This window comes from Corapipo altera, unplaced genomic scaffold (genome assembly GCF_003945725.1).
Source record: "Corapipo altera isolate COAL_440 unplaced genomic scaffold, ASM394572v1 22, whole genome shotgun sequence".
Classification (NCBI taxonomy): Eukaryota; Metazoa; Chordata; class Aves; order Passeriformes; family Pipridae; genus Corapipo; species Corapipo altera.
The window spans coordinates 330448-354317 of record NW_020884886.1 but is presented as its reverse complement, the minus strand read 5'-3'; the positions used below and the strand labels follow the sequence as shown (position 1 = coordinate 354317).

Below are 23870 nucleotides of genomic sequence, written 5' to 3'. Positions count from 1 at the left end.
TCTCGCGAGAGGTGTGGGGCTGCTGGTGCGCATGTGGTGCTCCCTGGCACTGCTGAGGGGAGAGCGGGGACTGCGCCGTTCCAGCCGCTTCTTCGTCTTCTCCTCCTGCCTCCCCTTCGCTCCCTCCTCCGCTCCCCGCTCCTCCGGCTCTCACGGGGAGTGGGAGAGCTGTCCCGAGGGCAGCTGTCAGGCTGAGGGGTAGTTCGGGGAGTTTTGCCCCCTCCCGGCGCCATTTTGCTCGCCCTGTTGGCCCCCCCAGCGCTGACCCCGAGCTCTGTGAGGGCTGAGCCGCTGCCTCCCCTCAGCCACGGGCAGCCAGAGCAGAGATGGGGAAGGCGGCGAAGAGGAAGAGAAAGGTGTCAGGGCCCTCCACAGCCAAGGGCCCCGTGAAGTCGGCGATGGCCGTGGTCAAGAGTAACCCCTTCGAGGTGAAGGTCAACAGGCAGAAGTTTGACATCTTGGGGAGGAAGACCAAGAATGATGTGGGGCTGCCTGGTGTCTCACGGTCCAAGGCCATCAAGAAGGTAAGAGGACATCCAAAACAGGGAGAAAGGATAGCGTCCCTGGATGTGGGGAGATGATAAGGCTGGAGCCTTCTCAGGTGATATAAGGGACCGCCTTCGTCGTGCACAGGAATGTCTGGTCACCTCCCGCTGCTTGGGAGATGATGGGGAGCTCTGGGAATGGCTCCCACCAGTGCAACCCACAGGATTCAGGAGTACAAGTCTTGCTTATGGCTTGTGTGGGAATGATTCTCTTTTCAAGTTACCCAGATCCAGAATACAGTGGCACGTGTTGTCGACGAGCAAATATGGGACCAGAGTGCTGTCGGTGTTCATTGCGTTGGTGGGTTTTGGTGATCATAGGATGTTAAAACTTCTTGATAATGATGCTGTGTTGGTGTAATGGTGAAAGCTCTAAGGAGAGCTAAGGAGAGCTCTAAGGTCTGAATGCAGGGAGAAATGTGTGGATACAAAGAAACTGCCATTGATCTGGAAACAAATGCGGGTGACCTTTTGTGAACTGATTAGGTAGTCGTGTTGTAGAAGCATGCAGTGATCTGTCCTCTGCTCTCATAACAACGATCATACAACTTAACAAGAGCAAATCTTTTATCTTCCACTTTTGTGGAAGATACCGTTCTAAAATTGTCTATTTGTCTTTCTCTGCTGCCATCACCAGCTACCTGTCTAAAATCTGTAATGTGTAAGGGAGAGCATGTCCTACTATGACTCTGGGATTCCAGCAGCCTACCTTATCCTTGGGTGAAACATTGGATTTTTCAATGATCTGTCCCTTCAAACAAACCAGCAAAAAACCCTCTGTTCAGCTGAGGCTGAAAAAAGTATAATTTGAAAATGTGCCCCTGAGATTCTCTCTGACATGTTACATACATTCTGTTTTCAAACAGATTTAAAGCACTTACTGAAAGGACAAGTGCAGCAAAAGCAAATGGATAGTTTGTCATTTTACATGTGAGAGGTGATGTATTCAGTGATTTTTTTAATCAGTAAGAGAGGTAATCAGATAATTGATAAACAAAAGTGCTTTTCAATATCCAAGTACATATTAAAGTACATACACAGTGTTTAAGCTGTATGATAATTGTATTTTGTGCAAGAAGTAAATACAAGGTAGAACTGGCACAATAGGAGATGAAACCTGAGTTTTGGTGTCATTTACTGCTGCATCTGAAAGTTGTGAATGTTCAGTGAGCCTACAGAGGCCTCGTGTAGGAAATAGATCCTTTTCCTTCAGTGCAGCACTTTGCCAGGTCCTGGCAATATGAATGGCAACAGTAACTTTCCCTAAGATTCATTTAATATGTTTTCAATAAAAATGGATATTTTTTCAACCTAAACACAGCCAACATTTTCTTTTTTATAAACTATACAGTATTTTCAGCATGAAATTATAAATTAGCTTTCAGTCTTCATTACTATTTGTCAAGATTTTAGAAAACTTCATGAATATTTTAGATCACATTTTAAGAGTTGGGGGTTTTCTTTCATGGTAAAGTGAATCAGATGCTTGTTATGAATTAGATCACTGGCATTGAAAAGTAAACCTGTCTCCTTACTTGTACCATAAGTAGAGCATATTGTAACCACCTCGTGGGGGTGTGATAAACTTCCTTTTGCTGTCTTGATGCCTGACCTCTCTGTGCTCAACAGCAAAGCACAGAGCTGAAGGCATGGACCCACTTGGGGTTATGTCTTAGATGAAAAGACCAAAAAAAGTTCAGCTGACTTTTTTTGGCTTTTTTACTTTCTTTAATATAATATTCTTTGTTTCCTAAGCTTCAGATGAATCAGAATTCTTTAGCAGAAGGGCACAGTTTTTATATATTATCAAATAAAGGTGAGATACAATGTAACATATTCTATCTTCACATGGGTGGCTTATAAGAGGACTTAGTGACACTGAATATATTGCATGAGCTTCCCATCTTTTTTTCTCATTAATTTTTCCTTCTCTTTCATTGCATTCTAATAAATTATTTTATATGATGGCAACATAAAGCTTGTTTTGTTGACAGGATACCATGGAGCCTTTTTTGCCTTGACTTAGAAAGTAGTTACTCTCTTTGGTTTTTTTTTAATTTTATCTCCTTTTTCTTTTTCCCTCTAGCGCACCCACACTCTGCTGAAAGAGTATAAAGAAAGGGAAAAGTCAAATGTGTTTAAAGATAAACGTTTTGGTGAATATAACACCAATATAACTCCAGAGGAAAAGATGATCAGACGATTCGCTTTGGAAAGACAGGTAAACTCTAGGAGTTTAAAGAAAGAAAGCAAAATGAAACCAAACACAAAACCACAAGGAATGCTTGACTTTGAGAGCTCTCCCTTAGCAGAGGATTTTGCAGCACAGTGCTTTATTTTTGATTTTATATGTTTGGAACTTATGAAAACCGAATTTTTTTTGTGGGAAATTTTTTCGTTAAATCTTTCTGGTTTTGAAAGACAACTTTTTGCAGGATAAATTTCTTTGAGCACTGACATTCAAGGAAGCCAGTTATAAGCAGATTCATTGATTATTTGGTTTTCTTGAACTGCTTTCTCTACTATCATATGTGAATTGAATTAGGAAAAGGCAGCAACTGTCAAGTGTACTTTGAGATTCCAGTACAGCTGGAGAACAGCAGCCATTTCATTTGCTGAGTAGAAGAGCTCTGTAGCTTGCTGTCATTCTGTAAAGTGAATAGTATGCATAGAACTCTCCTTTCTGCCTCATGATACTCAGCCTCCAGAATTGAGTAGTGTAACATCCTACTCTGCTGGTAGTTTGTATAGCTTTAAGTCTGTTTTATTAGGCCTGAAATGTAGTAATTAGAAACTGATGTTACAGATATAGATAGAAGTTAAGCTTCTCTAGGTTTCCTGAATTAGTCCATTTCTACATTAGTATAAGAGAGACATGATACTCCCTTACTTAAGGTTTAATATATTTGAATGAAAGTATTGGTCTGGTAATGCTCTTATTCCAGTCTTGAGTTCCAGCAAAACACTGGAACAAGAATCTCCTCAACTAGTACTAAAAAACCAGGCTGTGTTAATTTGTTGTCTGGGAGCTAAAGATCTTTTGATATTTAATGGGTGTTTTACTGTTCTTAGCAAAATTATGGAAAGAAGAATATCTATAATCTTAACGAAGATGAAGAATTGACTCACTATGGCCAATCTTTGGCAGAAATTGAGAAACTAAATGACATTGTCGATAGTGACAGTGACACAGAAGAAAGAGGAACACTGTCAGGTAAGATGTGCCAGCTGGTGTCCCACTGCTGCTTCTGTTGTTGGTAAACGTACATCATTTGTTCAGTCCTGTCTCTCAGTGAGGAAGAACATTATGTGCTTGGTGGGAATGTTTAAGCCAGATTTAATTACTTCTTAACCACACACAGACCAGCTCTCTGGATTTTAGTAGGTGTTAAGTTGGACATACCTGCCTGGGACGCTTCTTTACTCTCTGAGCTTCTCAGCATGAATAGGTACCTGTATTTTGAGCTCTTGGGCCAGAGTCTGAAGTGTGAGTTTTCTGGCTGCTTTCTTGCACCTCTGAACCTAACTGCCAGATAAATATTGGAAAAAAACATGTCCCTATTTCATACAAAAGGTTTGTTAGTGTAAATTATGTGTCTAATATAATCTCTTTTGGTACAGCCATTCCGTAGGGATGGGAATAATGCATGATTGGTTCAATAGTTCTAATTGCTCCCATTCTCCAAGAATAGGGAGATACTGCCCCAGCAGCAGCTCTCCTGCAGTCATGTATGGATTTGAAAAGGATTCACATTCTACTTTTTTTTTTCCCAGCTGAATTAACTGCTGCTCACTTTGGAGGAGGTGGAGGCCTCCTTCGTAAAAAAGTATCAAGCGGGCAGGAAGATGAAGAGGAGGAAAAACCTAAATCTAGGAAAGAACTCATAGAAGAGATGATAGCCAAATCTAAACAAGAAAAGGTGAGTTTTTAGCACTGAAGTACAAATGAACATGATTGAGAAGCTGTCATGATTCCTGTGTTTGCAGAATAGAATAGTAGTGACATAGAAAACAAAGGAGGAAGCTGTCTAGAGAAGAGTCTGAGCTCCTTGAATAAAGTCTGTCTGACTTTGTAGGCATTTCGGGAGTAATAACTTGAGTGTCTACCATTCTTTTGTATCCCCAAATCTCCCATTCTGTTGACACCTAATTTGGTTTCTGTATACAGCTCTTGTACCATTCAACATAGCTCTATATTGCTTCTTCTACAAAGAATGTTTGCACCTTATAAATGTTAAATATCTGAAATTATTCATTTGCTAAAGACAGCATTTTGGTTTTGTGCTGTAAATACTGTGTCATGTCCACCTGAACATAACTGCTGCATTTGTTTTTGTTTTGTTTTTCTAGCAAGAGAGGCAAACTCGGAGAGAAAGTACGTTAGAACTCACAGAGAAACTTGACAATGACTGGAAGGAAATCCAAACCCTTATGGCCCACAAACCCCCAAAGTCAGAGAGAAAGGACAAAGAAGTAGAAAAACCCAAGGTAAGGTTTAGTTATCAAGTCTGAAAGAGGCTGCAGGCTGAACAACACTACTGACTTCAGCTTATTTGTGTGATAAATACGTTTTCTTGAGGAATTAAAATTGTTGAGAACGCTGACTTGGTTTGAATGCCTTCAGGGTGTTCTTTGGATAAAACAACTCGTACTTGACAACAGACATTTCCTTGTTGTAAATTGGGTTCTATCTACAAAAAGGGAGTGGAATAGGTATCTTCTTGTATCATTTTTATTTTACACTAAGGGAAATAACTTTTTAAATCTAAGAATAGGTATTGTATTGTGTTGAGGTTTTTTTTCCTTGTAGAAATTTTGTAGTATCTCGCAGAGCATTGTGAATTCTTATTTATTGCTTTGCAGTAGAATTCAGTTTTTATGAGATTAGTTAGTTAGTTCAATCTTACATTAAAATTGTTCTCAAAGTACAATAGAAGATACTGGATCAAAAGTTCATATTTTGGTATGTTGGTTTTTGTGTTTAAGATATTTCACAGCATGCTGAGACTCGCCGAGTATCAGCATCCATTTTTAAGTTCTTTAAGCTAGACTTCTATGTAACTGAAGTAGCAAAGGCTTAGCTCATGTCTAACAGTATAAAGTGAAATGCAAATTACTCTTTTATTAATTTATTCTATCTGTGTTTTGATAATAAACAATATTTTAACGTTTTTTCAAGTAATAAGTAAACCAGTTTTAATTTGAGATATTATATTTTAGTTTCTCAGTGGTGACTCCAGTATGGGAGGGGGAAATTCCAGGAGAATTTCTGTTCAAGTGTTCATTCCATTCCATGTCTTAATACTGAGCTGAATGTTCTTGCAGCTTGCTTTGGAAGCAGTCTTTTCCTTTTATCTTGACAGTCTTATTTCTTAGCTGTTAGTCTGGCAGGGGGGTGGCTGCAAAGCAGAATAATGAAACTTGAGATAATAAACAATCACATAAATATTTCTTTAGCCTGATGAGTACGATATGATTGTTCGAGAACTTGGATTTGAGATGAAAGCAAAGCCTTCAGAAAGGATGAAGACAGAAGAAGAATTGGCAAAAGAGGAGCAGGCACGGCTCCAGAAGCTCGAGGTAAACCATTTATGGCTGAGATTGTTTTGGGGCCTGCCTTTTGGGAGTGACTGCTTATATTGCTTGACCTTAGGTTGATAGTGGCTGTGCTAAACTGCAGTTCATCAAGGGGGGTGAATTCAGGAAATTGTCTGTTTGTGTTTGTAATCTGATATTACAACAAAAAGCCCCATAGGCTCAGTATGTGACTATGGAGGTTTATGAAACGAGTCAGTTTTTCTTCAATAAAAATGTAATGTTACTTTGATTTGCCTTTAAATGTTTGAAGTTATTCAGAGTTGAGAGCTGCTTCTAAGTCAGTGGAGTATTGTGTTGCACAGCAGTTGAATTAATACACTGGCAAGTCTTTTATGGTTGTCTTCTGGTGTTGCCAGTGTCTTTCAGCAGTACCATGCAAATAGCCTTGCTTTGCAGAGGAATAGGGTTCTTTTGGGAAATGTTGCATGCTACTTCTATTGCGTGGAGCTGTAAGTCTTATGGAAAGATTAAATAATTTGCTAAATGGTTCTTTTAATTTTTGATTTGGTGTACTAGGGACACATGTAGGACCACAGGGAATTCAGTACCTTCAGGTTACCTCAGAGCAGCCCAGTATCTAATAGCAGAACAGAGAGAATGATTTTTTTTTTTTCTTTTCTGTTCTCAGTATCTTGTTTGATCCTCAGTCTGTATCTCAAAAATCTTAGGATATGGTTGTGTTTACTACAAGCTTGTTACACATACAGGAATCAGACAAACACTGCAGAATCACAAAATGCTTTAGAAGCTTATATTTTCTAGTAATGATGTCCCATAAGCAAAGCAGATACGTTTTAAATTGAGAGAACACAATGCTTCAGGTAAACTCAGTTTTAAAGTCTTCCAAATAAGCTAATCCAATTGACTGTGTGCTCCTATCAGATTGCACTCCCCACAAAATAATAAGTTATCATCAACTTTTTCCCGTAATTTCTCAAGTTGCTGGTTTCGGGTTTTTTTCAGCAACTTTTTGAATAATCCCAGTTAACTGTTTTCTTTCTTTGATTTTCTTAGCTGTAGTAATTGAGGGATCTTCCATTGATGTAGAAGGCTCACATCTTTGTGCAATATTTCTTGTTAAACACAGGCAGATCGACTGCGTCGGATGCGTGGAACAGATGAACAGGCAGATAAGAAGAAACCCAGCCACGTGTCAGCTGATGATCTGGCCGATGGCTTTATCCTGGATAAAGATGACAGACGGTTACTGTCATACAAGGTAAAGTTTAACGTTTCTGGATGTTCAGAGTTCCGTGAAGAAAATAGGAAAAGCAGTTTCGAAGTGAACTCTGTGGAGACGTTTAGTCCAACCTCCTGCTCAGAGCAGGGTCCACAGTGAAATCGCCAGTTTACTCAGAATCCAGTCTGTTCTTGGAAAATCTCCAAGACTGGAGGCTGCACAGGAGATGTGCACTGACTGTCCTTACTGTGGAAAGATTTCTCTTTATATCCAGGCAGAACAAACCCAGGTCTGCCTCTCCTCATAGGGCAGGTGCCCAGCGCCCTGGTGATCTTGATGGCTTTCTGCTGAACTTGCTGCCATTTATGGATATCTTTATTGTATTTCAAGGCCCAAAACTGGAGACTCTGTTCTGTGTGATCTTATAAGTGTCTAGTAGAGGGAAATAGTTGTTTCCCTCAGTCTACTGACTATATTCCTGCTATTGCAGTAGCCTTCTCCACTGCTGGCCTACTGGGTTGAGAGGAGGCTTTAACCCTTCTGTTCATTTTCTGAACTTCCACTGTATTTGGTAACAGCTTCCACCAAATTTCAGCCTGAGGATGAGTGGGTTTCTGAAAGAACCCTTCCCCTGTGAAATAGTTTTGATTAAGGTGGCAGAGCAACATAACCTTAGAGCTGATGTGTGAGTCACCCTGACTGTGGTGCACATGTGTGTGTGTGTATGCTGATCCTCTTACACACAAGTAGCAAGGGAACTGCTGTTGTCCTCAAAGGGGAGCATACAAATTATGAATATGAGTTTAAACTGATGATTAATAAAATCAGGATGGGAACAAATATTTATCTGATATGGTATTTTAACACATAGAAGGAATATATTTTTTAATCAAGAATGTTTCAGTAAGGGATGTCGAATTTTTTTTCATATCATCTGTTGGTAGTTTTTTCTTTTGTGTTGATTCTTTTAGTCTTCATATACTACTTCCTAGTCTTCCAGTTTCTTATAGCTGGAAATACCTACTATTCTTATATCTGTATGTAGATATGTTTTCTCCTTTAAATCCCTTTTTGGCTGGCACTGCTGCTATTCGCTGCTTGGTCTGTTCACATGTCTTTGAGATAGCTTTGCATAATGCTTCTGATGAGGTGATATCACTTTATCAGTGTTTTAACTGGCTTGTTTGCTCTACTGGCAGGATGGAAAAATTAATATTGAAAATGAGGAGGAAGAAAAAGAGGAGGAGGAAGAAGATGAGGAAGGTGGGGAAGAAGAAAATGAGAATGAAGAAGAAAGTGAAGATCAATCTGCTAATGAAGATGAGGATGATGCTGCAGATAGCCACTCTGATCTAGACTCTGACCTTGAGAGTGAAGAAGAAGCTGCAGGGAATAAAGAAGAGAAGAAAGACAAGACAAATGAAAATGAATCACAGACTGTGGAGGAACTAGATCCAAAAAGGGAAGCTGCAAAATCAGAGCTGCCCTATACTTTTGCTGGTAAGCAAAGGACTGATCCAGAGATACCTGTTGTCTTCAAGGGGCTTATAACAACAAGTCTCTTTCTCTGCCCTGTAGGATCTACATTCATACATGAAGTTTTGCTTCGTGGTTGTCCTCTACTGTTCCAAGACTAGCCAGTAACTGCTGTTCTCAGCCTAGTCAGTCTTTGAGCAGTAGGAACTGGATCTGTTCCATCCCAGAGCTGTTTCTGCTCCTCTGAGCAGCCTTAGAATTGAAAGATAAACACAAGAGAGAAAAATAAAAATATCCAGGCTCCTTTCTGAAGGCAACCAGAACATCCAATCCAAAGTGCTACTGTTCTGCCCAAGTGAAGCTATGATTTGTACTTAAATGGGAAAAACTTACTCTCCCAAGTGTTTGGACTGACATTTTTGTCAGAAGATGCTTGAAGAGGCAGGTTTAATCCCTGTGATGTAACATCACAGTATTGTTAGAGACACTCAAAGTTTGGCTAGTTTTGGGTCTGTGCCAAGCAGGAAGGAGGAGGCACGTTTCAAGTAGTACACAAAACATTCATTAATATTAAGTACATAATGGATCTAACTATTGTCCTAGTGTAGATTCTCTAGTCTGTTGCAAGATTAAACAACCTTTCAAACAACTTCCTTAAATGCTTGTGTTTTTCCATCCAAAGGAGATGACTTATTACACAAAGCCTTTTAAATTGCATTCAGGTTTTGCTTTAACCAGAAAGCAGTCACATATAACTCAAAAGTTATTCTAATAACTTAAAAGTTATTAACTCAACCAGTTAGGTTTTTGACTTTTGCAAGAAACTAAATACATGCCAGGGTTTTATTTTCTGACTTCTGTTCATAGATATAATACTACCTATATACTGATAGATTATTGCTGTTTAAAAGGTGATTATTTAAAACTTTTATAAGTTCTTTTTTTTTCTGAACAATAATATTTTCAAATTGGAAATTTTGTTACACATTCACTTGAATTAAAGCCATAAAGTTTGAGATTTTTTTCTGGTTGTTTTTTGTTTTTATTTTTTAGTTCCTGAGTCCTACGAGACATTTAAGTCTTTATTGGCTGGAAGAACAATAGAACAACAGCTTATTATACTGGAGAGAATTCAGAAATGCAATCATCCAAGCCTTGCAGTGGGAAACAAAGCCAAGTTGGAAGTATGGGGGTTTTGTTTTGTTTTATTTGAAATTAACTTTGAATTGCAGAGTGAATTTTAATAAGTGTTCAGGAAGCAATATAGAACACAGAAAATGAAGAATAGTTTGTTGATTCTACTCCTATTCACAACGTAGAAACATCTAAGTCTGTGTTACTGTTCTTTTGTACTGTGTAAGAATATGTAAAATGAAAAAAAAAACCTAATAATTTTAACATTATGCTTCTTGCAGAAATTGTTCGGCTTCCTTTTGGAATACATTGGAGAGTTGGCAACTCTGGATTTACCAGAGCTCAGGACAATTGACAAACTGGTCCTGTGAGTATTAAATCCTATGGATTTTTGCCCTTTTATGATTCAGAGAGAAAAGCTACCTAGAGTAAAGCATAAATGTTGTTTCTTTCAAATACTCTGTAAGGCTTGTTGGCAGCTGGTAACTCTCCACCTTTATAATGTTAACTTTCTTTCATGTGTTGCTTGACCTGTTAGTTACACCAAGATACTTTCGAAATCTCAGAATGTATTTTTTGATCTGCAAAATGCTTTTCATGAGTAGTGGATAAATAATTCCATATCTGCATGAAACTTCTGTATATTAAGTTATTTAGACTACTGGTAAAGGGTTTTAAGATTTGCAATGACAGTGTGCAGTTTCCCTTGCAATCTCTGATTTTTCCATGGATTTTCATTCTGTGAATTCACTCAGGGAACTAGATGAAAATGGAATTAAGGAGTGTTATAGTAAGCTCATAGGAAAGTTCCAACTAAACACTTGGCAGGAAGTTGTCAATTTGGCACTGTTATCTTCAAATACCTGACAGGGAGTTAGTCTGGGACAAGAGAGCCAAGTTTGTCTCAGAGGTATAAGCAGAGGATAAGAGTCAATGGACATGGGCTGCAACAAGGGAAATTGCAATTAGATTAAAAAAATGTTCACAGCAAAGGTTCTGAATGTTAAAATGAGTTTCCCAGAGAAGCTGTGAGCAACCTGACCCATCTTTGAAATTGGCCGTGCTTTGAGCAGGGCTTGCATCCAATGATCTCCAGAGGTCCCTTCCAAGCATAATTAACTTGTGATTCCCATCTTGATTTTTGCAGGATAGAGAGCTTTCTTTCAAGGAGTTATTTTATGTAGTTCTCAGCATTTTTATTCCATGCTAAAGTCAGTAAGTTTTTAAAAATCAGCTATGTGCAGCGTTAGCTCTCATTGCTCAGCAAGAGCACTGACCCACTGATACTGTCCCACATGCTGGGGCTTTGTACAAAAGGGTAAATACATTTTGGTTGTGTTCTAGAACTGGGATTTATTAATATCACTACAGACATATTTAACTGAAAATACTGAAAGAACTCTGACAAAACAGATGCAGATTCCAGACTACATATCCCCGTAGGCACTAGCCATAGGCCAGGAGCTGACCTAACGTACTTTGGGGTTTTTTGTCTTGTTTTCAGTAATAATTTTGCTAAGCACATTGCCACCTTACACTTTGCTTAATATTGCCTGAGAGTGTTTTGAATAGTGGGCTGTTTAGTATAAGCCAACATACCTCAGTGCAGTAAAATCTAAAGTCAGGAGATTCAAAAGGATGTGTTATAACCATAGCAAAGATTTGGAAGTATATTTTAAAGTTTTTAATTATTTTTTTATTTAAGATTTAGAACAACTCAAACCAACAACTCAAAGATTATCTCACAAAGCCCAGTGAAAAATATATATCTCTTTAACTAAGGTGTTACAATAATAATTATCTGCATATTGGGTGGCTATTTCTAAAAAAGAATAATTCGTCTCGGGGAATTTGTTATTGCTATAATAAAGTGCTTAAAAATCAGGTTTTTATTAACATCATATTAATATCAACAGTGTAACTTGATTATTACTTAAATTTCTTGTTAATAGGCCATTGTACAATCTTTGCCAGATGTTTCCTGAGGCAGCCAGTGACAGTGTTAAGTTTATCCTTCGAGACGCTGCTCATGATATGGAAGAAGTGATTGAAGTCAAAGGCCGTGCAACACTCCCAGGTTTAGACACGGTAACAAACACATATTATTGGGATAATCTCTTTCCATTAGTACAGAAGTTCCAATAAATGCAGGATGATATTAAATTTTGTTTTGAATTTCAAAATATGTAGTGAATTATTAGCATCTGCGACTTTTTAGGTTTCTCAATATTTTAAATTGCTTTTCTAGAGATAAGGTGTGACAAAAATTCCCACAGCAACAAGAAATACTCACCCCTGAGAAACAAACAACCCACACACATTCTTCAGAACAAAAGTGTGAATCTGTGATATTAATAAGGAGAAAATATCTTAAAATTGCCACTCCAGTTTCATAGCAGAACATTCTTTGTTTTCCTGATGAAACTTCAATGAGTAGTTACAAAGAAGTTACTTTATCAGTTATGTCCTGATTTCTCTAGTTGTTGTAAGTGCAGATGTTTAAAAAAAGTGCTCCATAGAACTGCAGTATCTCCTAGGTTAAAAAAACTGAAAACAAAACAAAAAAACACAAACAAACCAAACAAAAAAAAAACCACCAAGAAACTATTATTATGGGTATAAAACCACAACATTTCTTAGCACTTTGCATATGATAATGGCCAAATTAGTGACTTGGAAAGAATTGGTCTTTCCTTCTTATATTAGTAATATCCCAATTTCATTTGCCATGCTAAATATGAGCAGATTCCTTTTGCAATGTCTAGGTAAATGGCTGTTAGGGAATTCAAGAATGGAGCATATGGAAACTGAGTGTTTTAGTTGTAGCAAAAACTTCAAAGACAAACTGTAAGTCTAATTCAAAGGGAGCTACTTTTCTGTCTCTCAGCTTGATGAATTGCTGCTGCCTAATGGAATAATTAGACTCTTGAAAGGAACTAGACTGAAGGATTTGCTTAGAAGGCTTGGTTCTTATAGCTTGGAAGATGTTTATATTGAGCTCTTTTGAAGAGTCTTTATTCAGGATGTTTTGGATTTTGCAGGAAATGTATTGTAGAGAGTTTTTAACTTCTATTTTTAATTTGTCACTGTCACCCTTATGACACCAGTCACACTTCTGGCTTTCAGTCCCTTCACTGGACTTTTCCAGGTTGCAAGCCATTGTTATCTTTTAGGGTGAAATTGTATCACTTCCTATTCTCGAAGCACTTGTTTGAATGAATGTTCCACAGAGGGATCATCTTAGTTTACCTTTCATGTGCCTACTGTGAAGCTGAAATTTGGAATGTGACATACAGTAAACAAAACAGTTCAGGAGAGTATTTGTTTACAGCAGAAGCTTCACAGAGAGAAACAGAGCTAAAACAATAAAACTTTACTTGCTTCTAGGTTACTATGTAAATATCCACTTAGATAATTATCAGAATTACCTCCAAACTGATGTTTAACTTCCTGATGGTCTTGGCAGGTCACTTGTAGCTCTTTATTTAGCAAGTCTTCTTCAGCAGAAGTGTACCTAGTCAGTGTTCAGTTCTTTTGGCTGCAGCTGTTATTTGTTGGTGTGTGGCAGTGCCTGAGGATCCTGGTCACTTCACACTCTGTGGTGAGGACATGTTGAAAGGTGTCACAGGTCCTGTGTGGCCACTTGCTCCTGTTTTTGTGGTGTGAGAGTATGTGATTGTGGTGGGCTGGAGGGGGTCAGATGTTCTTGTGGTGTAAATGGGGTTGGGAGGCATGGTTCCTTCTCAGTTGTTCTTTCAGCTGCCTCAATGAATGCAATGTTAGACCTATAATAGATATCCCATAACAGATAACCCCTTTTGTTTCAATAAATAGGTCATGTATCATATCAGATTTCTCAAAATTATGTATATTGTAGTATTTATGACTACTACCTGGCAGTTACTCAGTTCAAGTTACGTATGTGTAAAGGCAAGGTCCTGGGATTAATGTCTTAACTGTATTTTCCCTTATTTATGTGCCATCAGCTTATTTATTTGAAAATTACATCTCTGCTGTTTCCAACTTCCGACTTCTGGCATCCAGTTGTAACACCTGCTTTTATCTACATGAGTCAGCTCCTTACTAAGGTATGTCTGTGATGCTGTATCTCAGTCTATAACTTCATTTTCTTATTTCTTCCCAGGACTCGAACTATGTATGTTAGCATTAATGTATATAGTGGAAATGTACTGAAAAGGCAGCTTTGTGTTTGGTATAGTCACAGGTAGTAATTGGAAGAAAAAGAGAAGAGGAAAATACCCTTGCAGAGTACAGTCCATCTCACAAAACCATGCCTACTCATTTTTTCAAGCTGTCACACAAGTATCCCTTCTATGGTGAATTACATAGGACTAATAGAACAGACTGAATGAAATCTGAAATCATTAGTGGTTTCTCTTTCATATGTTGCATTTGTTCGTACTTAAGAAAAATTATTTACTTTTAAATTGGCAATATTGATTTTCCTCAAAAGTGTACCTAATGCAGTGCATTGAGCTAAAATATGTCCTTATCTTTCTATCCTAATATCCTGTTTATATGTTTCTTGAGCTAATTGTTCGATTGCTGCCAAGTTGCTCTGAGCCTTCTGTTTCCTTGGTTCATTTCTAAAGAACTTATTGTTTGTGGTTTTAGCACCTTCTAGTGGCTAAACCAGTGCTGAGAAACATCTTAGTTCTGCATATACTCCTGAGCGAGGGCAAGGGAAAGCCAGTATGGCTTTCTCTCAGAGAGGGCAATTTTACAGACTTCAAATGTTTACAACATAGTTAATACTTCATTTTTTTTTTTTTTGGGAGATCCTGTAGTTGTGATATATAGACTTTAAATTAGGAATATTTTCTGCTTTTATTTCTTTTAGTGTCGCATTACAACACTGCAAGATGTTATTAAAGGGTTATTTATATGCTGTTTGTTCCTGGAATATGTATCACTCTCCAGAAGATTTGTACCAGAACTCATCAATTTCCTTCTTGGAGTACTTCACATATCTCTACCCAAAAAACAGGCCCAGGGTGAGTTTGTTTAGAGTAAATGAGTATTTATTTTAGAGTAAACTTTAGGATTAGGGTTTATCTTTTAAATTCCAATACAAATATTTCACACTGATTTCATTGTTTTTGAACAAAAGGCCAAAATCATCTGCTAGTTTAGCCAAACAAAACCTTAATTCTTGGGCATCTTGTGAACTAGATCCTCTAGTGTTGTTGGCAGGAAGGAAAGAACAGAAGTTATTAAAGGAAATGAAGTCATGTTGGCCACAGTGCAGTATTTTTGCAATACTGTCATTCTAAATATTGTGTGATTGGACTGTACTTGGAAATTAATGGTTCCTAATGGATTCCTGATGAGTACCCTGCAACTTCACAGCGAGGCAGCAACTAATGCTGCAGACATCCTCCCTCTTCAGCCAACAGCCATGTTACCAAGATAAGTGAGAGAAGTATATCACAAAGTTATTTATTTGACATTATTTTGTTGTAGTGTAACAGAGGGCAGCTATCCCCACAAGCAGGATTAGTAACAGAAGTGTGTAAACTTAGCAACTTGCACAGACAGCAGAGAGAATAAAATGATCTTTTCAATGTAATCCATATGGTAGCAAATTTTTTATATTTGCCAGTCTTTCTCTTTGACTTTTTATTTTGGATTAGTTTCTGTCTTTAAAGTTATTCTGGTTCTGGGGCTTCTTTGTTGACAAGTTCAGTGACAATAATTCGGTTATGAGGAACTTTGTCAGAGCATAGTAGCTAATTCCTGTGTTAGTATCTCTGGCACTGTGAGTGTCACAGCACATGGGAAGAGAAGCATGATATTATCAACTGAAAAAATTCAATTATTTGGCAAACTCACATGATATCTGGGATTTAATGGACTACACACTATCTATTAATATGCTCATAGCTCCTGATAATGAAGTCTGTTCTCTAGGTAGTTTTAACAGTGTGGTGAGGAAGGTTCAGCTTCTGTCAGTATTCTAGTACATCTACAGCAGTAGTGGTAGTCTTTGCAGCTCCCTTCTTTTCCTTTCAGGATTTTTATGCCTTTCCATGCTGGCTTTTTTTTTTTGCTTTTTAATTCTTGAGCTACTCATGATCTCGTTTCTCAACAAGCTTAGCACTGCAGTTTCACCTTTATTTTCTTGTATGGCTGTACCCTACAGACTTTTCCCCAGCTGCTTCTCCCAGCTTAGCAGTTTCTTCTGAAGTGTGAGCCAAGGTTACACAGCTGGGCTACATCAGAGCTGAGCCCTGGATTCTCAGAACGCCAACAGCTGAACTCTTAGAAGGAGGTGGGAAGAGGTTATGGAGTGGGTGGGTTATTAAGTATTTTCTCCTTTGTGTACTCTTTTAGGAATACTTGATCTACAAAGGTTTCTGGTACAGTTTAAATAGAGTATTCTGCAAAATCAGATAAGAAACTTGAAAAATATTTAGTGGTAATTGATGATCAATTATTACTTTTAAAAAATACTTCTTTATATCTCTGTAATTTATTCTGCATTTCTGCTAGCAGTGAGGAAAAGGTCAGTACAAGAAGCATTAGAGGCACAGTGTTGTCTTTGAGAACTTTCCAGTCAATGTTGATGTTTTGAAGTTCCTAAAGTATCCAATCACATTTTTAAATATTCATGGTGGAAGTATTGCTGATAATTATGGTGGTTCAGCTATCACCACAGAGTGTTTTAGAATGAGCCCACATGTACTTCTCTGGAATGCTGATACACTGTCACACCAAAAAAAAATCTTGGAGTTCAATTTTAACAGTGAGTAGAGTCAGCAGATTAGAACTCCTACTGTTTTAATTTTACAAGCTTGACCCATGAATTTGTCACATGAAAAAATATATGTAATACAGTTTCATAAAAGATTGATTGTGTGATTTAGACTAAAAAAACCTCAATTATTACCTGAAAGAAGAAAAGATGGAGGTGGAGGGAGCAGGAAGGAGTTGTCATTGTTTGATAGCCTTAGCTAATGGAATTGCTAATGAGATCTGCCATCCTCTCATGAGTAAAGCAGATAATAAAACATATCTTTGTTCCTGATCTTGCATAAGTCTGTGTGGGTCATAATCTCTCACAACTTCGGGTCTCAAACCTTAAGAACCTTTATTTAAATGTGCTGTCTTTTGGCCATGTACAAGTTCTATAACATGTAAATAATCTTAATTTAGTTTGAAAAAGTTTTTAAGTAAATTCCACTGCAAGCTTGCGGGACATAAGGAAAACAAAGAAAAAAGACAAAACAGCGTCCATCACAGAGATTGGAAATTATTTTGTCCCTTAGCCATGAAATTCCTCAGATGCATCTTTGGCGTTGCTCTATAAGTAGTTTCACATATCAGCTTATGATCAGAAGTATAGGGATCCTCTAGTGTTTTCTGCGTGCTCTGCTCCAGTATATATTCTGTGTTCCATGCTTTTCCTGTTCCTCCTTAGCTGGAGTGGGAGAGGAGTTTACAGTGTGTATCTGAGGGACCCTGCTGTGAGCCCACAGGAGAGGCTCAGTGATGAACTGCAGCTGGGGGCTCTCCCTGCTCCAGCTCACTGTGTTTCTTGACCACTTTCTGGTCAAAGCCATCTACTTGTAACTCCATGGGAAAGTCCTATGCCTACCCTGTCCTCTTAAGCATATCCAGTGCTCCATCCTCAGTGGCAGTTTAACTGTGCATCCTGTTTTCCACAGGGCAGGTGAATCTATGTGTCCTCACTTTCCCCATACATAGAATGACTCAAAGAATCACAGAATGGTTTGAGTTGGAAAGGACTTCAAACACTGTCTAGTTCTACCCCCTCTGCCAAGGACGGGGACACATTCTACTAAACCAGGTTGCTCAAAGCCCCATCCAACCTGGTCTTGAACACTTCTAGGGATGAGGCATCCACAGCTTCTCTGGGTAGCCTATTCCAGTGCCTCACCACTCTCATAGTCAAGATTTTCTTGCTTATGTCTAATCTAAATCTACCCTCTGTCAGTTTAAAACTGTTACCCCTCATCTTATCACTACACTTCCTGATAAAGAGTTCCTCCCCATCTTTCCTGTAGGCTCTGTTTAAATGCTGGAAGGCTTCTGGAAGGTCTCCTGGGAGCCTTCTCCAGGCTAAACAAGCCCAGCTCCCTCAGCCTGTCCTCATATGGGAAGTGGTCCAGCCTTCTGGTCAGCTTCTTGGCCTTCCTCTGGACTCCCTGGAGCAGGTCCGTGTCCTCCTTTTGCTGGGGGTCCCAGAGCTGAACACACTCCTCCTGGTGGGGTCTCGGGAGAGTGATTTAGAGGGGGAGAGTCCCCTCCCTTGTCCTGCTGCCCACACTGCTTTTGGTGCCACCCAGGATGCAACTGGCAATTCCTTATCTACTGAGTCATACCGAGTTTGGCACCTGTCAGATCTGTGCCTCTCCAGTCTGGAGACAAGGGTGTTGTATGGGACAGTGTCAGAGGCTTTGTACAGATCCAGGTAGATGACATCTTTCCTTATCCACCAACACTGTAATCCTGTCATAGAAGACCACCAAATATGTCAGGCACAATTTTGCATGTGTTTTAACGTGGTTTCCAGGAACATCTGCTCCATGATAACGCTGGACACAGAGGTGAGGCTGACCAGCCTGTAGTTCCCTGGATCTCCCTTCTTCCCTTTCTTAAAAATGGCAGCAGTTTTTCCCTTTTTCCAGTCACTGGAAACTTCAGCAACCTACTACAACTTTTTAAGTGTGTTGAGGAGTGGTTTAGCAGCTTTATCTTGCCAGCTCCCTCAGGACCCTTGGATGAATCAGGCCTCATGGACTTGAGCACATTCAGGTTCCCTAGTCTCAAACCTGATCTTCTAGTGGGCAGTACTTCCTGGTCCCTGCCTTTGGATTCTGTGACTAGGGCACTGGCCTAAGATTGTACCAATGCTCCAGTGTTTTCAACTGTCTTAGACAAATTTAATACTAATAAAAGTATTTTTTAAGGTTATATGATTAAAAAGGTAAAATGAGTTGTTTGTTTTTCTTCAGAAAGAATGCTTAGAATTGGTCTTGTTTAATGATTGTTCTTGTTTTTCTAGGCTATACTGTAGTGCACCCATTTACACCGGTGGGGAAAAATTTAGAATTGCTTTTGGTGTGTGATAAGGAGGATCTGGAAAGTTGGCAGAAGCAAAATCTGCCATTGGGTGTTGTGACTAGATTAGAGGAAACCAGCAAAACAGAAATGAATCATATCAGGTACGTAGGAACTGTGAACATAAGAAATGCCAAATCATCTGTTGGATAATCTCAGTGAGAGTGCTCTTGAGGAGTAAAAATAGGAGTAATGGATAGTCCTGCTGTGGTTTTATGATACTACTCTGTAGCAGAGAAAATATGCTAATCTTTTGCCAGAACATTGTGCAGAGCACTTGTTGGAGTGCTCAGACCTTCCATTTGGTTTTGGTACAGCTGTGAATTGATGAGGATGATGTAGAGACAGAGGAGGTGCTCAGTACTTTGAACTGTCAAGCTCCTCAGAATCAAATAATAGTATGTACATACAAACATTATGTTAGGATGTATAACATAAATAGTAAAACACTGAAATTAGGAAAGAGCACCATTAAACATGTTCATTAACTACATTCAGCCTCATTTTTCACCCTGGGCTTATGTTATGGTATCACTTACTTCAGGGATGAGTAAGCCTTTTGTTAAGTTCTAAAAGAAAACTGAAAACCAAAATTACTAATACTGTTTCAATGAAGTTTTAGAACATCAGAACCATTACCAGAACACTGTTAGAACTCGTATAAAAAAATCTTACTCCTCATAAGTGGCAAATACACAATATTGGTTTTGCTTAGTGCACTGGCATAAAGGTTTGTTTCTGATAGATTTCTTGGGTATTTGCTTAGAAGGGTGATATTGTTGGTCTGAATTATCTATTTCTAGCTGTCACTGGTTCTATCAAGCAGTCTTAATAATAGATTCTGCTAACAGTCCCAAATTTAATTAATTCAGTTGCTTTTATTTAAAAATCCATTACAGTTTTTGCAAGTGAAATTGTTAATTTTTTTGTGCATTAACAGGTTATCATGTCTAGCCCTGTGTTTTGACCTTATTAAAAAATGTGCAGCTCTCTATGAGTCTTTACCATCATTCCACGAAATAATGCATCCTGTCAGAATTCTCCTTACACAACATGTGCCAGTGAATGAATATCCTGAAAAAATGCAGGTCTGTACTCCTCAGGAATGAAATAATTGATATGTTTGTTTTATTAATAAATTCTGTGATCTTCATCTCTGCTTAAACAAACAAAAAAACAAGTGTAAGCATCAGTGAGATTTTTTCAAGAGTCAGGAGTTTGTGCTCTTCAAAAATAGTAGTGATGTTTCTGTGGAAAAACCAAAGAGAATGTTTAGAAAATGTTTAGAAAAGCTATTTTTTCATTGTGTATCATGTCTATTGAAAAGTGTAGAAATTGGCTTGTAATAATGTAGCATTCCATGAGTGACATAATTTATAAGAATAGTCTAGCCATCTGGTTGCTCTTGTACTTTTGTGATGAATCTGTAAGACTTTGGTACCACAAATAGGTGTACCAAACTGGTGAAGTAAAATTTGTAACTATTTTAGTAAAACTAACATAAATATGCCTTGTCAGCTACCTTACTTAAAACGTGGCAGTTGCTTATTTTCTAGCAGTGAGGTTCTAGTTTTTAAATCTGTCTCTTCTGAATGTAGCAAAATTGTCTTCTTCTCAAAGAGGCATCATAAAATATCCTTAGAGAGCAGTGTTTTCTTGCATAAATGTTGCTAAATGGCCTGTATTTCTGCAATCAAAAGAAAAAGAAAAAGAACAATCATTCTTAAAATTACCCAGAAAGGCAGAGTCTGAGTTAAACTGCCTTTAGTCTTGTTTCTTCCTCTGTTAGGTGAAAATACCTGCAGACCTTTCTTATAGTCCGTGATACCATCTTAATGGACTTCCAAAAGCTTTTAAAACCTATCCAGTCTGGATTACAGCATGTCAGTGTTAGCAATGTCCTAATGAATAGCAGTGACTTTACCCAGAAAAAGAATATATGAGGAGAACATTACTGTTGATTCAAACTACAATAGCTTGTGACTTACAGTGTCTTAGATACGTTTTAAAATTGTAATTTGTTTTGCATTTTCAGGAATGGTATCACAGTGCTCTGAAAGAGCTGGAGACCAAAGTAAAACACTATACCCCACTGATATGTGAGAAAAAGAAGCCAGTACCATTGAAACAGTATACACCTAAAATTGTGAAAGTGTAAGTAAAGAACACTGGATGCAGAGAAGAAGTGCATTTAAACATTAAGATTTTGGCAAGCTAAAATGGATTTGGAAAATGGGACACAAAACAGATAACTGTTTTTCTGCTAGATTTTCTGCATAATTCACAAGGGGCCAGCAACTTGGGTGGTAAGAAGGGGGGGGGGGGAAGGAAAGAGGAATTTTAAATGCAAATTTTATCTGTGGGCAAAAATAGCACTGGAAATCAACTCTTGCCTGTATAGTTGACTGTAAATCAACAAATTTAAAGAGTGCTCTGTCAAGCACTGAAGTTAGAAGAACAAGAGTGAGTAGTTCATTCATATATGAAATATATGAAGGTAAGAATGGATGGTGAAAGCTTTGAGGGATTTTCTGCACCTTAGTGCAAAAAATAAGGCAGACTTTTCTTGTGCTCTGCATCAGATAAATAACCATCAGTCAGATGAAGTGTTCCTTTACTTGCCTGCTCCTTTTGTTCCCCAGCCAAGCAGCTTTCTACCTTCCAACAGTAGCAGTGACAGAAAACATTGGGGTTTTCTCCCCCTTTTTTTACAGTGTGTGCAGTGACCATCTGCATTTTTCTGTTCTGTTTTGGAATTAGATTTAATAACACCAGTTTAGTTTTGTAGAACAGTATTCTGATTCAGGAATTCTCCTTCATATTGGCTGCTGACTTGTTTAGCCTTGTTGGTCATCTGCAGGGGCACAAATTGTCTGCTTTATTTGCTGTAGTAATTGAAGAGGACAGTTTTCCTCTGCCATACACATTTATCCCCAAGTAACTGGTCAGACTTCTTCTGTAAAATGCATTTACAGAGAACATCTGCAAAAATTTAAAATACACTGGGAGATTTCATCTTTCTCCAGACATCTTTTATTCTCCTTCTTTAGCTTTTTCATTCTGTTCAAAGAGCAGAACGTATATGGGGGGTTGAAGTGTGAATGTTGTCTGCTGGTTGTTGGCATGATGACAATGTGCAGTTAGAAGGTCTGGCAGGTGTTTTTCCAGTATGTTCGTTGGGTGGCTCCTTATTTTGCAAGTTAATTATATAACATGCAGGAATGAAAATACTGAATTAGTATTCACACAGAAACTTACTCCTTATTAACATGAATAAGTTGTGTTTGTTAAGGTGTTCTATGCTCACACATACATTCTCATTCCAGCTTAGAGTTTGGAAGAAAGCAGTCAAGCAGCAAGAAGGAGCAAGAAAGAAAGCAGTTGATTCAGAGGCATAAACGTGAACTTAAAGGAGCCATTCGTGAGATTCGGAAGGATAACCAGTTTCTGGCCAGAATGCAACTTTCAGAAATCATGGAGAGGTAATGTGGCTGTTGTTTCAGCACCAGTTTGGGGGCTATTCTGCTGTGTGTTCATTTCTTTGCTGGATGCCAAGGCTGACATTAATGATCAGCCATACTAAACCTAAATAAAATGGGACAATTTGAGGAAAACCAGATCTTTTCAATAGAGATCATTTGAAGTGTTTTCAACTTTGCAGTTTCATTTTTCTAGTTTGAGATGCATAATGTTTTTATTTAAAATACGTGTTGGTGACATTTAATAGTTGTGGGGTTTTTTATGAATTAATAGTTATTCTCTTAGTGTATTAACTTATTTTCCCTAATACAAACTTTTTGAATTTTTTTATATGTTGTTTGTTTTACAGAGATTCAGCCAGAAAAAGAAAAGTGAAAGAGCTTCTTGGTAGCCTTGCTACACAGGAAGGTGAATGGAAAGCAATGAAAAGGAAAAAATGGAAGAATTAAATGGGACTGTATACAGCAGAAAAGTTTGGTTTTACAGTCATGGCTTTAATTGCATTCTTTGGATGCATTCCTTTTGAGGAGACAACATCATCAGATCTGTCTGAAAACGTGAACCTGCTTATTGGGAAAATCCACAGCTTTTCATAAGGAAAATAAAAATAACACTTTTGTATGTGGCATGCTTCTATTTATTTTAGTAATAATCAGAATTCTTATATGTGTGCAACCAGGTTTTGACTAACTTGAACTACACACACACACATTAAAAAATTGTACAGCAGAAACCTTTTGTTACATCAGGCTGGGGACCAGTCACTAGTGGAGCTCCATTTTAGGGCCAGTTCTCTTCAACACCTTCATAAATGACTTGTATGCAGGACTCAAAGGTGTGCTGAGTTTGCTGAAGAACTAAACTGGGAGGAGCTGTTGACTCCTTTGAAGGCAGAGAGGCCCTGAAGAGAGATCAGAGGGTGTCCAAAGGGGGACAACAAAGATGGTGAAGGGCCTTGAGGGGGAGCTGTATGAGGAGCAGCTGAGGGCACTTGGTCTGTTTACATGACTTGGAAAGCAGGACTACCTAGTCTTGCTTCAGCTGACTAGTCAATATGGTCTGATAGTTTTGCCATTGCTGTTCTTACGTGAAAGGAAGGTCTGGTTATTTGGACTACAAAGAGCTTGGACAAGCTTGAGTGTTGGCAGACCCTTTCTCATAAAGTTTCTCTTAATACAATCACATTTACAAGTTACTGTCTTTTTGTTGCTCTTAAAACGGCTTATCATAACAGGCCCTTTGACACATCTGTTATCAATTATAAATCTGTATTTAATTAGCCAAAAAAAGAAACTGTTCTGTAACTACAATCAAGTCATCAGGCACGAAAAAGGAAAATTACCATTTTGCCC

At 38.3% G+C, this 23870-nt stretch overlaps 1 protein-coding gene across 1 annotated transcript; it reads left to right on the top strand.

Annotated features, from left to right (window-relative positions):
* Nucleotides 1-32: 32 nt before the first annotated feature.
* Nucleotides 33-23008, top strand: NOP14 (NOP14 nucleolar protein). The gene is made up of 18 exons (XM_027642904.1): nt 33-524; nt 2632-2766; nt 3618-3759; nt 4320-4465; nt 4896-5033; nt 6003-6125; nt 7231-7362; nt 8523-8823; nt 9853-9983; nt 10215-10300; nt 11886-12021; nt 13920-14021; nt 14795-14948; nt 18983-19142; nt 19979-20126; nt 21074-21192; nt 22365-22520; nt 22868-23008. Exons 1-18 carry the CDS (start codon nt 327-329, stop codon nt 22965-22967), a joined length of 2607 nt encoding a protein of 868 aa, XP_027498705.1. The 5' UTR covers nt 33-326; the 3' UTR covers nt 22968-23008.
* The last annotated feature ends 862 nt before the right edge of the window (nt 23009-23870 follow it).

What these genes read in the sequence shown, in the direction of transcription:
- NOP14 (XM_027642904.1), top strand. Translation starts at nt 327, where the DNA reads ATGGGGAAGGCGGCGAAGAGGAAGAGAAAGGTGTCAGGGCCCTCCACA. An exon ending in AGAAAGAGGAACACTGTCAG is followed by an intron (nt 3,760 to 4,319) that starts GTAAGATGTGCC and finishes TTTTTTTCCCAG; the next exon opens with CTGAATTAACTGCTGCTCAC. An exon ending in CACGGCTCCAGAAGCTCGAG is followed by an intron (nt 6,126 to 7,230) that starts GTAAACCATTTA and finishes TGTTAAACACAG; the next exon opens with GCAGATCGACTGCGTCGGAT.